General features: G+C 42.1%; 1 protein-coding gene across 1 annotated transcript; it reads left to right on the top strand.

Annotated features, from left to right (window-relative positions):
* The first annotated feature begins 3,598 nt into the window (after positions 1-3,598).
* On the top strand, positions 3,599-11,358 carry LOC133834846 (uncharacterized). The gene is made up of 3 exons (XM_062264614.1): positions 3,599-3,978; positions 10,068-10,507; positions 10,591-11,358. Exons 1-3 carry the CDS (start codon positions 3,900-3,902, stop codon positions 10,642-10,644), a joined length of 573 nt encoding a protein of 190 aa, XP_062120598.1. The 5' UTR covers positions 3,599-3,899; the 3' UTR covers positions 10,645-11,358.
* The last annotated feature ends 4,112 nt before the right edge of the window (positions 11,359-15,470 follow it).

The following is a 15,470-nucleotide window of genomic DNA, read 5'->3' as shown; positions in this document are numbered from 1 at the left end:
TAAAGAACACTACTGTCTGTCATGGATGAACATCCTTCAAAGCTCAGAGTTCTTCAACCTGTCAGAACAGTAAAAAGGAAAAACCCAAAAATACCAAAACCTAGCAGAGCTAAGTTTATCAAAAATCCAATCTGAGTTCTAACAAACTCAACAAATCAAGACACACTAATAACCGAAAATTGTTAGGAAATTTAAACACAGCACCGAAACCCAAAACCAAAACAAAAATTTTAGTTCATGCCACATAAGCAACAAGAAGACGTTAAGACAAACAAAATTTTCAGATGTAACTGGAAAAATAACAAATGAATCATAATATTGTCAAAATACAAAACACAGATGCAACTGGAAAAATAACAGAAAAATCATAATATTGCCAAAATACAAAACACAAAATGTATGACACTTACAGTTTTTATTAACTCATCCTCATATCGCTTCAGGACTTCATGCTTCTATTATGAAAATAGCATGATCAACACTTATCACCTCACAATTTGTTATTACCCATTGAACCTGATTCTTGGGATCTCCAATCTTTAGGTTGGGTTACCATCATGGGTGACTCTTCATTCTAAGGGCAATAGTCCCATTCCTTTTGAAGTTCTGTGGACTTTCTCTCTAGTTAGTCCTTTCGTCAAAGGATCTGCTAAATTATCATCAGTGCATACATGATCCACTCTAACAACACTTGTTGAGAGGAACTCTTTAACAGTGTTGTGCTTACGACGTATTTGTCGTCTCTTACCGTTGTAATAACAGTTATGTATTTTTGCAATAGACGCGGTACTATTGCAATGGATCAACACAACTGGTATCGGTCTTTCCCATAAAGGGATCTTAGGTAGCAGGCTTCTCAGCCAGCTTGCTTCTTCACTAGCAGTAGCTAGTGCTATCATTTCAGAATCCATGGTGGACTGAGCCAAAATAGTCTGTTTCTTTGATTTCCAAGAAACAGCTCCACCCACTGTACTAAATATATAGCCACTTGTTGCTTTGGAGTCATCTGACAAAGTGTTCCAATCTGCATCACTATATCCTTCAAGTACAGCTGAAAACTTCTAATAATGTAATCCAAGGTTCATGGTTCTCTTAAGGTATCTCATAACCCTTTCAATAGCATGCCAATGCTCTATACTAGGTCTACTAGTAAACCTACACAATAATCCCACGACATAGGCAATGTCGAGTCTCGTACAATTAGTGGAATATCGAAGACTGCCAATGATGCTCGCATAGTCAGACTGTCTCACACCATCACCAGTGTTCTTAAATAACTTTACACTTGCATCATATGGTGTGCAAGCAGGTTTACAATCAAAGTAATTGTATTTCTTTAGAATCTTCTCAATATAGTGAGATTGATTCAAAGAAATTCCCTTTTCAGACCTAGTAATCTTAATACCAAGGATTACATTCGCTTCTTTGAGGTCCTTCATATCAAAGTTAGCACACAACAGAGATTTCACAGCATGAATATTCGAACCAAATATGAGCAAGTCATCCACATATAGACATACAATAATGCAAATGTCATTCTCAGATTTATAGTAAATGCATTTGTCACTTTCATTCACTTTAAACCCATGTGAGATAACGAAATTGTCAAATTTCTCATGCCATTGCTTACGTGCCTACTTAAGACCATACATAGATTTATCTAACCTGCAAACCTTATGTTCCTGGTCATGGACCACAAACCCTTTAGGTTGATCCATATAGATCTCCTCTTCTAATTCACCATTCAAAAAAGCAGCCTTAACATCCATTTGGCGTACAACTAGATTGTGAATGGCAGCTAGGGAAATCAAAACTCTAATGGATGTTATTCTAGTAACAGGTGAAAAAGTGTCAAAGAAATCTATATTTTCTCTTTGCCTAAAACCCTTGGCTACCAAGCGAGCCTTGTACTTATCAACAGTACCATCGGGTTTCAATGTCTTTTTCAAAATCCACTTACAACCTATAGGCTTGCAACCAGGAGGTAGGTCTACTAAGTGCCAAGTTTTGTTAGACTCAAGAGATTCAATTTCATCATTGATGGCCTCTTGCCACAGGTCAGCATCTAGGAAAGACAAAGCTTCTTGGAGGTTAGCAGGATCCTCTTCTAAGGTATAAGTACAGAATTCTGAACCAAAATCTTTTCCGTTTTTAGCTCTCTTGCTCCTTCTAGGTTCTATTTCAGTGCTATCAATGTGCCCATTATCCCTAATCATAGGAACATTGCTAGTAGATGCGCCCCCACTATTTCTCAATTTAAAAGGAAATCTATGTTCGAAAAAATCAGCATCATTAGATTCCACAATTACATGCGCATTCAAGTCAAAGAACCCATATGATTTGCTATTAATTGCATAACCAATAAAAACACATTCATAGGCTCTACTCTAATTTAATTCTTTTTGCATCAGGAATACGAACATATGCCAAACAACCCCAGGTTCTAAAATAAGACAAGTTTTGTAACGTCCCAAAATTACCTAATAAGGCTTAGGGTCTTGATTAGGGGGCCCTAAGCCTTATTAGGTAACAAAGCATGATGTATTATGAGATCCAGAGCCATTGGAATTATTGAGAGTTGACTGATTCAAAAGAGTATATAAATGAGCAAGTTGTTCCTTACTGAATGGGAGTGAAGTGGTTCCTTGAGTGGTGTCAGATAAGGTGTCATTGGTGCCTTATGTCTGAGTTTGGTATGCCTTCTTGTCACTGTAATGCCGAGGAGTCTAGTTGGCTGGTTTTCCATGAATTTCCCAACAGGTAGAATGAGTATGTCCATGGCGTTGACAATGATCACACCAAGGTCTTTCTCCATTGTGGTTTGGCCTGGGATCAGGATTGAATTTTTCACATGAACTAGATTTGGCAGCAAGCGCTAATCCTTCCAAAGATTGGGGATCTGAAGAGGTAAGCATGACTCAGTATTGTGCCTCTTCATGATGCACCTCAAAAAAAGCTTCTTCAGTATTAGGGAGAGGAGAGTGACTATTGATGCATCCTTGAACCTCATCAAGGTTGTTGTTCAACCCAGTAAGAAGCACACACACCCTTTCTTTTTCCAAAAATTTTCACTGTATTATACTGCACGCACTACATAATGGTGTGGTCTCCAAATAGAGATCGAGTTCCTGCCATAACTCTTGTAAATCGGAAAAATATTGAGTCACAGTCTAAGTACCTTGTGTTGATTTATTTGAATTTGGTGCGAATCTCAAATATTTGAGAGGTATTCCTAAGGTTAGAGTACATTTTTCTAGCAGCATCCCATACTTTTTTTACAGTTTTGAAGAAAAGATATGTGCGACTAATTTTTAGATCCATAGAATTTATTAGCCAGGCAAGAACAATGAAATTTTTAGCTTGCCATACCTTATAAGTGGGATTATCCAATGGAGGTCACCGGTAATGTAGTCAAGTTTTTCGCGACTGCATATGACAATTTTGAGTGCCCATTCCAAATAGTTTTTACCTACAAGCTTGTGAGTTGTAATCTGAATGGAACCACTGTCCTGGCTGTAGAGGGATCCCACAAAGCCGATGGATTGAGTAAGGACTTGTGAAGTTGTGTTACCAATTGTCTCAGACGTTACTTCTTCATTGGTTCACATTGTTTAAAAGAAAAAAAAAATTGTCTCTGGATGTTTGGAATTGGGCTGGACCGATAATAAAGAGTGGGTCGGCTTGTAGTAGATGATGAACCCCTTGGACACGTGAAGAAAAAACGCTTGGGGTCGACAATCTTCGTGTGATTTGGAAAGAACGACAACGCTTGGACTGAAGAGCAGAGGCCTTCGTCACGGTGATTTCAACTTCTACTTCGTGCGATCTGTATGGAGGACAGGGACTGACGACGTTTCCTGAAAAAGCTACTCATCGAAGGTGATGGAGAACAGGTACTAATGATTTCGCCTGAAGAGATCTGGTCGTCGGAGGTGATGCTGCCGGAGCGGAGGAGGATGATCAGAGATCGAACCAGAGGTTAGAAAAAAAAAAAACCCTAAGTCTCTGATACCATAATAAAATATAGAGAACACTATAAAGATGATTGATTGAGTGAAAAAAATGACTTGCTTTTCTTCGTTGAGATACACGGTATATATACACAAATACAGAATAGAAGAAATAAATGCAGAATATTTACAATTAACAGTGATATTCTAACTAAGGAAGAAACTAAATACAAGAAATTTGACAGCACTTATCACACGGTGAATCCATGATTTGCTAGCTGTTAATAGTTTTGTTGCTTCTAAGGCAGACAACTCTATGTTTATATTTAAATCTGCCTCAGTTATGCTTGTTATTCTTATCTACATAGATGACATTATTGTCATTGGCTTATGCTCGGACACAATCTCTCGGCTGCTCAAGTACCTCAATAGTAAGTTTCTTGTTAAGGATCTTGGCCCCCTGCATTTTTCTTTTTCTTGGAATTCAGGTTCATCGCACCTCTAATGGTCTTCACTTATCTCAGATCAAGTATATTCGCAATCTCCTTACCAAGATAGGTTTAATATACTCTAAACCAGTAGCTACTCCTGTTGCTCTTGGATCATTTTCACTGTATAATGGTCAACCATTGGGGAAAATGTTATTGAGTATTGCAGCCTCAAAGGCGCACTTCAATATTGCACATCTACTCGTCCGGATATCGCTTACATGGTAAACAAATTGTGCCAATTTATGCATGCGCAAACTTCCACCCATTTACAGGCAGTCAAACTTGTGTTCAGATATTTGAGAGGCACGAAAACTTTTGGCATTTTTATTCAACCAGACGCCTCCTTTCACCTTTATGGTTTCACTGACGCAGATTGGGGGTCTTGTCCTGATGATTGGAGGAGTACCAACGTCTCCGCTGAACTGTCATGGCTGGAAGCTTTAATTGGTGAGCTTGGAGGTGTTTCATCTGCTCCTCCAACAATTTTCTGTCATAATATCAGTACCTTGCATTTGGCAGCCAATCTGATATTTCATTTGCGTACTAAACATGTGGAATTGGACTACCATTTTGTTCATTTTGTTCATGAGCGTGTTAACAGAAAATCTCTGTCCCTGGCGTATACGCCCTCTGTGGACCAAGTTGCTGATTGGCTTACTAAGCCGCTTGTTACCTCACGCTTCCAAGAACTTCGATCCAAACTCACCGTGCATCCTAACCCCCTGAGTTTGTGAGGATGTTAAACCATGATTTGGATATGATTAGTTGTTTTTAATTATCTCTTGATTTTGTATTAGTGTTTCTGTTCTGTTGTTAATGTTAGTGGACACATGCCTTATTTCTCTGTTTTGCTTTGTACTCGCGGTGCCCTTCTAGGGGACTATATGTACTCTTTTGAACTCTTTTCTCATTAAGGAATAGAAACACATTTTTTACAATTCCTTCTGCCAATCCCTTTGTTAAGTACGAAAAGGAAGTAAATCAGAGAGGGAAATGAGGTATTCATTTCAAGTCTCTGTTTTGAGAGCACGTGTAATTTAAAGAGGTTTTGAGAGAGAGATTAGTTCTTATGTTTATTCTAATTGTTCTTGACACATAATTAGGATTGTGAGAGTGGTTGTTTAAGATCTCTATAATTATATTAGTGGATGCAACTTCTTCTATATTTCATAGTAAACTCGTCAAAGGCTTTGCCCTGCCTTGGATGCAGGTACCAAAAGTGCATTGGTGGGGTTTAATCCTAACAAAGTGAATACTTAAGTTATTAAAATTACACAGACAAAAACAAGAAAAACAATAACTGACCTCTAACTTAACGTCTGTTGTCCAAGAAGACATTTAAATGTGGGGATATATGTAGGAATTCTTAATTGGTGTGTCTCTTGCTTTGCTATTTATAAATGAAAGACTTGGATAAGCTGCATCTCTATCACTTTCTGTACAATCAAATTGAAACACCCCATCCTCCAAGATAGCCTCATAAATCATACTTCCTGTGGCATTAGCAGTGACTGCTTTCGTTTCATAATCAGCCATTTTAGGTGTAAATTTTCTGTATAATAAATATGCAAAAGAAAATTACTCCCATCATTTAGGAGACAAAATATAATCAGACAATTTACAGTGAATATTTTGTCGTTTTAAAATGGGACAATCAAGCAATAATGTGACAAAACATACTGTACAATGATGCAAATATTAATCATCTAGGAGACTTGGTTAATTGAATTAGTAATAATCTGTTATTATGATTAAAACAACAGATATGGAATGCACTAATGAGGGCATGCTTTATAAGTTGTATCCAAAAGAATTGTGAAGGGAAAGGATTTCCTTTTCGATTTGACTATAATGATTTATGGGAAGGAATTTCCAAATTTATTTGTGTCCCAAATATTTTTCCCACATCACTAATTCCAAATATTCAATGTTTAATCGTTTTTATTTTTTCGGAAGATAAATATAAGAAAGTTTGAACACACATTAATTCTCAAGACAACATATATGAAAACCAACACCAATAATTAATCAAATTAACTCAAATTCAAACTACCGATCCTTTGACTTTCTATAAGTGAAAACAGTATTAACCAACTCAAAATACTGACCCTTTGACTTTTTGTATATGAAACCCAGACTACAAACTACTCCAAGGACTTGCAGAAACACTTTCAATTTTTTGCCTTACAAAATCAATGGATTCTCCAAAAAGACAGAAATTGTAGACGGATAACCTCTTGATACGAAGATTTATAGGGTCTCAGTTCGAAACTCCATGATCGCCCCACGACTTCTGTAGTGGGTACTATCTCCTTTACCTGCTCCATTTTTGTATGTATGTCAATAATTTTTCTCAATTAATTATTTTTTATTGTTGTTAATATTTTATAGGTAGTTGCTGCAGAAAAAAATATTTTATTGATAGTTTGGTGATTCGAAAGAATATAATTATAACGTGCTCGCTCACTCAATTGAATACTCAATCTACACAATTTTTTTGCGAGCTCACTTAGTGTGAAGTTCCTCTATCTGAGTCTGGGAAGCTTTCAACAGTTTTATTTTATTGGGAAGCATGCTCAAGCCTATGGATCGTGAAAAGATTTGTGTGTTTTGTTAGAATATTATTTATTTGGTATATAAAATCAACTAATTGATTTAATATATTTGTTGACTCACGATTTGGCCAACTGACACGGAGTCAAAATATGAATGATATGGACAAATATAAGGAGAATAATATAATGAAGAAAGTAAAGAAAACACAGCAATTTATAGTGGTTCGACCCCAGGATCTGGTAATGACCTACGTCCACTTAGAATTATATTGATATGAAATCAGGAGTGTGATCAGAGAACTTAGGTTCAATGAGTTTCATCACTTCACTTAAAGCAATACAAGTTTTCTAGGAGAAATTCTATCTCTCTCTATGATTTTTTAGTCAAAAGAAAAGTCCCCTCCCCTTGAGCTATATCTTGCTATTTATAGGCTCATGGAGGGTTACAGAATATTGTTGCAGATATTATCCCCTGAATAGTGGGATATTCAGAAGATTGCATGAGATAAATTCGGGATTCACAAAGATATTCTCACAAATGTTGCTTTGCCAGTGGGACCACCGACCAGTCTGGTCGTGGCAAAGATAGGCTTGGCATGCTTCTGGTGTGTCTCCTGGTCGATACTCTAGCAGATGTTTCCAGGTATCAGCCACGTATCAAGAATTTATTCGCCACGTCACCAATGCTAATTTACCTGATAACATTTGCCCCCCAAAGTTTATTTACTACGAACAGTGAATAAACTTTGAACGTATGACTCTTCGGTAACCCCTCCTGACGTGTCAGGACCCTTCATGTGTTCTTGAAAAAAGCAAACCACTCCTGTCTAATCATGACTTTTTAGTTCCCCAGAAACACTTTTGACGGCCATCACGTTTCCCCATACTTCGAAAAGGGAAAATTAATGATCACGCCTTTTGAATATCAGAGACAAACTTATATAAGATCACCAGAGCCATTTCTTTCCTTTTCACACACGCCACTACTCCGCCGAAAACCCTAAAAACCAGAGCTTTACCTTCTCCGGCGAACGTTCTCTTGCGCTTTCAAGGCTCAGACGGTGGGCTCCTTGACTCCCGAAGCTCTCACTTCCACCTTCACGACCATTTTCCCTGGTAAGTTTCTTGAAAACTCATGCTTCTAATTTCTCGTGGTGCATGCTTTTTGATGGCGTACTGTTTGAGTCTCTTGGCCTCTGTTTTTTTAAGCGCCCGTAGATAGAATATTTTTGTAGGCAAAGTAGGCTTATGAGTTGGTTTAAAACCCACGATCAGTGCTTTTTAGGACGTAAAATCGAAGTAGCATTTTGATTTTTAAGCCAGTTGAAAATAATTTTTCTTGCCCTAAGGGGAGTCGAAAAAGCTTTTCAGGAAAACCCTTCACTTTCACCCTTTGATCCGCTTTTTAAACTGTTTGCACAGAAAGACTTAGTTTCTTGCTAGAATGCTGTTGTATAAAGGCTTAGCTTTTATACCCGACCAGCGTTATTCTAAAAGCCTTCTAGACTCTTCTGACCTCACCTCCCCATTCTTCTGTTTGCAGATTTTAATGCCAGATTTGTGGGGAGGTGAGAGACCCATCGACGACGACCTTCTCGCCCAGCTGCTCGAGGGAGAAGAACAACCAACCGATCGCATTCACCAGATACCTTTCTCACGAGCCTCTTCCAGACCACATCCTTCTCCTCCAATGGCCCGTTCAAAGTCTTCTGGCAAGAAAAGGCCCGAATCTGAGAGTAACCCTACTTCTCCTGCCCAGCCTGGCTTGCAGGCGGGGGCTCCCTCGACCAGTGGTCGAGAGAATTTTGTTCCTGACCCTAATATCCAAACTAGGGCTCGTCCTCGTCATAGGAATCCGCCTGATGTCGAGTGGTACACTCCCCCGGCCAGTTCGATGACCCCTCGGATGGTCGCCAACTGCTTCAGAAAATTCCCCCTTACGGGGGTAACCATTACACGTCCTACTGCGGACCAGAGGGCTAACCGTCCAGGAGGAGCGCACAGCGCCTGGTCCCGGTATCACATTGAAGCGGGGGCTTATCTCCCTCTTCATCCTTTCTTTGTAGGGGTGGCCAATTATTTCGGCGTCGCCCCCTTCCAAATAACCCCCAACGGATATAGGATGCTGGTTGCACTCTATGTCCTGTACAAACTTAACAAGTGGCCAGAACCTTCACCTCATGAGGTCAACTACCTCTTCGACCTCAAGTCCAATCCTCAGCACAACGGGACGGGCTTTTTTCACTTTTGTCACCAGGAAACCGGCCAGACGTTCCTGAGTGGTACTACTCATGTCTCGAACGTGGGGCATTATAATAAGGAGTACTTCTTTACTCCGAACATAGCCAGTAACAACTTGGCCTTCGCGAGAGGAGGTAAGAGCTTGCCTTTCGCTGGTCGATACTTTTCCCCAGAGTATATTCTTTCATTTTTTTTTTCTCAACTTTGACCTGTTTTTCAGGCCCCTGGATACGTCCGACTCCAACACCAAACATGGTGTTGAGGTCCAATGCTCTGGCCAGGATGTCTGACGCAGCGAAAAGCGTCAAGGCTCTGATCATTGAAAAGAACTTGAGGTCATCTGGCCTCCTGGCTCCTCGCCATGAAAATAGAGGATCCGTGGTGGACGAAGCCACTGCCGAGGGGGTTCCCGAGCAGCAACCTCCTGTGCCTTCTCCCAGGAGGAGGCCAACAGGAGTTTCGATCAGGGAACCCACGGGTAGCCCTTCTGCCAAAAGGCCTTCTGCTCCCCAAGGCAAGGGGAAAGAAAAGGCCACAGAGCCTGTTGTTGACTTGGGAGAGTCCTCTGATGACAATGGTAACTTTATTTCGCTTTTAAATGGTTTGCCAATTCCCTGTCATATGTTTGACGGGGACGGTAACTTTACATATGCTCCAAATTTAGGGCCAGACTTCTTCATGCCAGAAAATGAGTTTATGATTAATAGAGTCAATAATGTAACGACCAGTAGTTGTAGCTCGGGTATTTACTTTGCTATCTTCTTTTTGTTGTATTACTTACTTTCACCTTTCTCTTTCCTTATTAGCCCCTTGCGTTTACCTTCATGCAGATATGTCGACTCCCAACATCTTCGACATGTACCAGGCCGAGGAAGAAGAAGAAGTCCCCCAACTCTCACGGAGATCGAGAAAGAGGGCTGGTGAATCCAGTCGGGGCCCTTCGGCCAAAAAGAGTCGACCAGAAGACCCTCCTCAGGGCACACCAACTGGGCAAAATCCTGCGCCAACTGGGCGAACTCCTACTCCTCCTCCTGCTCCTTCTGAACAGCAAAATACTCCTGTTCGGCTCAATCCTCCAGCTGCGCCTACTAGGGAGCATCTTTCTCGTGAAGAGGCCCATGGGGCTAGACTCGTGAGCCGTGCCATCAGATCTGCCAAGGATCGTCTTGACTGCATAGGCAAAGGCGAGCATATTGGGATCGCCATGATCCAAGCTGAAGAGTTACCGGTCGACCAGATCCTGAACAGGGCTCTGAACGAGATCTCCAGCGTAAGTGTTTCTTTATTCTTCAAGTCTTGTAGTTTTTTTTTAAACCTTGTGATAAGTCCTAACTCCTTTTTCTTTGTGCACAGGCCTTGCTTTCTGCCACTACTGCTCGTACCCGAGCTCAGGTTCTTGTCGAGTAGGTCGAGGCAAAAGCTATCGAGAAATATCAGGTGAAGGCAGCCGAGGAGCTTTCGGCTGCTGAGGCCAGGCATGCTACGGAGTTGGAAGCAATGGTCCGAGAGAGGGATGCAGCGGTGACCAAACTGTCCGCGGCCGAAGCTGCAAAAGATGCAGCGGTTAAGCTGAGGGAAGAGTACCGGTCGTACAACAAAACTCATCTCCGCGAAATCAAGCATCTGGAGGGGGTAGTCAAGACTAAGGATGATACTATTGCCACTCTTGAGGGCAAGGTGCAGCAGTTGGAGCTTGACAAATCCAAGAATCTGGAAAAGTACAAAAGGACCACACTCCGATGTTTCTATAACTTCTGGAAACACAATCAGGGTGCTGACTTTAGCTACCTTTCAGAGGAAGTCAGAGCTGCGGAGTTGGCCCGGTGCGCTGCTCAACTGGCTGAAGAGGAGGCAAGAGCTGCGACTCCTGCAACCCCAAGCGTCGTTGGTTTGGAAGAAGAAACCATCGAGGAAGTGACTGACCAGGATGCTGCCCAAGACCCTCCTGCCCCCCAGGCCTCTTAACTTTTATTAACTATTTTTCTTTCTTTTTGAACATGCGACCCACGGGTCGTAATGTAAAGACACTAGTTTCTTTTTAAACTTTGCTGCACGGGCAGTAAATATTTTTTATTTGAACAGTTACATCCAAGCAGCAATGCCTGCGGTGTAAAAGCTTAACTCTTGGTGCTATAATATTTTTACTTATTATAACATTTGTTCGTATGACCGAACTTAGCGTAGTACTTTGCCATGATTTATCAAACACAAATTTTGAAAAATACACTAAGTACTGTAGCATGCTTTCACTCATTTTGTTCATGTGTTTACATACCTTGAGAGTATGATTTGCTATCGATGTGCCTTATATGCCCCCCAAGTGATCGAGGAGCTTTAGGTCCTTGGTCACTTGCCTTGACCATGGCCTGTTCGAACATTCCTATTCGTACGGAAAAAATGATACTTGTGATACAGCAAAACAACACACGTAATGAACAAATACTTGCAAATGTAAATTCACAAAAGGTTGGCAAGAATGACTGGCTGAGCACAGTCCCTTATAATCTCGTATTAAAAATGGACTAACATGTCTTTACGAGTGATTCTGAAACAGAATCTTACATATACGAGCAGTTAGCCATACATCGTGGCTAACCCTCTTTGCAAAACTTGTAAAAATTAATAGAAAAATCTAAACAAGCCAGTCCTTTAAGAAGGGCTGTTTATTGATAATACTTGCGCAGGTGTTCTCCATTCCAATAGCGCGAAACGAGATCTCCGTTTAAGCGTGCAAGTTTGTAGGTGCTTGGGTGAAGGACTTCTTCAATCTGGTAAGGTCCTTCCCAGTTAGGTCCGAGCACGCCAGCAGTGGGGTCGCGGGTATTTAAGAAAACTCGTCGTAGCACCAAATCTCCGACGTTGAATTTTCTTTCTTTACCTTTGGAGTTAAAGTACCGGGCGACTTTTTGCTGGTAAGTAGCAACTCGGAGTTGAGATTTTTCTCTTATCTCATCGATCGAGTCTAAGGACTCCATCATCAACTGGCTGTTCGCGTCCTGGTCGTAAGTCAAACGCCGATGTGAGGGGGGATCTAGCTCGACAGGTAACATTGCCTCATATCCGTAGGCTAGAGAAAATGGGGTATGCCCCGTCGCTGTTCGATGAGATGTTCTATACGACCAGAGGACTTCAGGTAGCTGTTCTGGCCACGCTCCCTTAGCTTCTTCAAGCCTTTTCTTCAGGGTGTCCTTGAGGGTTTTGTTTACAGCTTCGACTTGCCCATTCGCTTGGGGGTGCGCGACTGAAGAAAAACTCTTAATAACTCTGTGCCTCTCGCAGAAATCGGTGAACAGGTCGCTGTCAAATTGGGTCCCGTTGTCTGATACTATCTTTCTGGGCAAACCATACCGGCATACAATGTTCTTGATGACAAAGTCGAGAACTTTCTTGGTCATGATAGTTGCGAATGGTTCAGCTTCTACCCATTTCGTGAAGTAATCGACTGCTACAACTGCGTACTTTACTCCTCCTTTTCCTGTTGGAAGTGACCCAATCAAGTATATTCCCCATATTGCGAAAGGCCACGGGCTCTGCATCTGCTTTAGCTCGTTTGGAGCTGCTCGTGGGATTTTGGAGAACCTCTGACATTTATCACATTTTCGTACGTACTCCATTGAATCCTCGTTCATTGTTGGCCAGAAATAGCCCTGTCTAAGCACTTTCTTCACCAAGCTCTGCCCTCCAGCGTGATCTCCGCAGAAGCCTTCATGGACCTCTTTCATGAGTTCCTTAGCTTTTTCTGATGTAATGCACCTAAGCAGTGGCATTGAATATCCTCTTCGATACATAACACCGTCGAGCATTATGTATCTAGCAGCCCGCCTTTGCAGAGTTCTGGCCTTGTTTCTATCTGCTGGTAATGTCCCATTTGTCAGATACTCCAGATAAGGAGCCATCCATGTATCTTCTGTACGAATTTCCATGTTGGCTTCGACCACATCAATGCTTGGTTTACTTAATCTTTCTACTGGGACTATGTTCAAGGTGTCAGCATCTTTAGCACTTGCAAGTTTGGCCAAGGCGTCTGCATTCGAATTTTGGTCTCGCGGGATCTGCTGGAGGGTGTACTTTGTAAACTAGGCTAGCAAATCTTTCGTTTTGTTAAGGTAGGCCATCATCTTCAATCCTCGCGCTTGATATTCTCCCAGGACCTGATTCACGACCAACTGAGAGTCGCTGTAAATATCGAGCGCTTTTATACTCATATCCCTGGCCATTCTCAGTCCAGCGAGGAGCGCTTCGTATTCTGCTTCATTGTTTGACGCTGCGAAGTCAAACCTGATTGCGCAGTGAAATCGATGCCCTTCGGGCGTTATCAATATCACTCCCGCTCCAGCGTGGGATTCATTGGATGATCCATCCGTGAATAGCTTCCACGAAGGAGTCTCGTCTTGAGGCATGGGCGCGTCAGGTTGTTTGCGCAGCTCACTGTTGGGGAGTTCGGTGAACTCCGCAATAAAATCGGCCAAGGCTTGCCCTTTTATTGCTGCTCGCGGTGAATAAGTTACATCGAACTGTCCTAATTCGACCGCCCATTTTAACAGTCGTCCAGCCGCCTCAAGTTTTTGGAGGACTTGCCGAAGGGGCTGGTCGGTCAGAACTGTGATAGGATGGGCTTGGAAGTATGGACGCAACTTTCTGGAGGCTAGAATCAGGCAGTATGCTAATCTTTCGATCGGTGGATATTTCAATTCTGCACCGATGAGCCTTTTGCTGACGTAATAAACAGCTTTCTGTACGCTTTCTTCCTCCCGTATTAGTACCACACTAGCAGCAACTTCGATAATCGCCAGATAAATATACAAAGTCTCTCCTTCGATTTGTTTTGATAGGATGGGAGGTTGCGACATATGAGCCTTTAAGGTCTGGAATGCTTGCTCGCAGTCTTCCGTCCATTCAAACTTCTTATTTCCCCTGAGTAGATTGAAGAATGGAATGCACTTGTCAGTTGATTTTGAGATGAATCTACTCAGGGCAGCGATCCTTCCGGTCAGGCTTTGTACATCCTTGATTTTCTTCGGTGACTTCATCTCGATCAGGGCTTTTATCTTGTCGGGGTTGGCCTCGATTCCTCTTGAATTTACTATAAACCCCAAAAAATTTCCTGATCCGACTCCAAAGGAACATTTGAGGGGGTTTAATTTCATCTGATACTTGTTCAACACGTCAAAGCATTTCTGCAAATCCCTCACATGTCCTTCTGCCCTTTTGGACTTTACGAGCATGTCATCCACATATACCTCCATGCTTATCCCAATTAGCTCTTTGAACATGTGGTTGACCAGTCGTTGGTAAGTCACACCTGCGTTTTTCAGTCCGAAGGGCATTACTTTGTAACAATACAATCCCGTATCGGTCCGAAAGCTGGTGTGATCCTCGTCAGGGGGATGCATGCTGATTTGGTTGTAACCCGAATACGCATCCATGAACGAGAGGATCTCATGTCCTGCAGTTGCGTCGACTAGCTGGTCGATCCTCGGGAGTGGGAAGCAATCTTTTGGGCAGGCTTTATTGAGGTCTGTAAAATCCACACAGGTCCGCCACTTGCCGTTAGGCTTGGGGACCAGCACCGGATTTGAGACCCACGACGGATAAAACGCTACTCTGATGAACCCATTTTCTTTAAGTCTTTCGACTTCTTCTTTTAAGGCCTTTGATCTATCTTTATCGAGCAGCCTTCTTTTCTGTTGCACCGGTGGAAAGGCTTTGTTTATGTTCAGGACATGGGTGATTACTGCAGGGTCTATCCCAACCATGTCTTTATGCGACCAGGCGAAAACTTCCTGGTTCTCTTGCAAGAATCTCACCAGTGCCTGTTTTGTGGCGGGTTCTAAATTCTTCCCAACCCTTACGACTCTGGTTGGGTCTTTTTCATCGAGTTGGACCTCTTCCAGGTCCTCGATGGGTCCTATATTTTCTTCAAAATCCCCAAAGCGAGGATCCAAATCTATATCCTCACTTTGGGCAACACCCTATTTGGTGACTTTACCACCTGATTGGGTTTGTCTGTCTTCTGTCATCTGCAATCGTTCTGGGGTAGTGCTCCTCGATGCTCCACTTTTTGCCTTTGTGATCGAGGCGTTATAGCACTGCCGGGCTTCCCTTTGGTTTCCCAAAACGCATCCTACCCCTGTGTCCGTTGGGAACTTCATGGCTAGGTGCCACATGGAGATGATGGCCTTCAACTCAACCAGTATGGGTCTTCCAATAACGGCGTTATACGCTGAAGGACA

The sequence above is a fragment of the Humulus lupulus genome, chromosome 5 (genome assembly GCF_963169125.1).
Source record: "Humulus lupulus chromosome 5, drHumLupu1.1, whole genome shotgun sequence".
NCBI lineage: Eukaryota > Viridiplantae > Streptophyta > Magnoliopsida > Rosales > Cannabaceae > Humulus > Humulus lupulus.
Note: the sequence above shows the minus strand (reverse complement) of the source record. Positions and strands in the feature narration are given on the sequence as shown.

What these genes read in the sequence shown, in the direction of transcription:
- LOC133834846 (XM_062264614.1), top strand. Translation starts at nt 3,900, where the DNA reads ATGATTTCGCCTGAAGAGATCTGGTCGTCGGAGGTGATGCTGCCGGAG. An exon ending in GATCAGAGATCGAACCAGAG is followed by an intron (nt 3,979 to 10,067) that starts GTTAGAAAAAAA and finishes ACCTTCATGCAG; the next exon opens with ATATGTCGACTCCCAACATC. An exon ending in CTCTGAACGAGATCTCCAGC is followed by an intron (nt 10,508 to 10,590) that starts GTAAGTGTTTCT and finishes CTTTGTGCACAG; the next exon opens with GCCTTGCTTTCTGCCACTAC.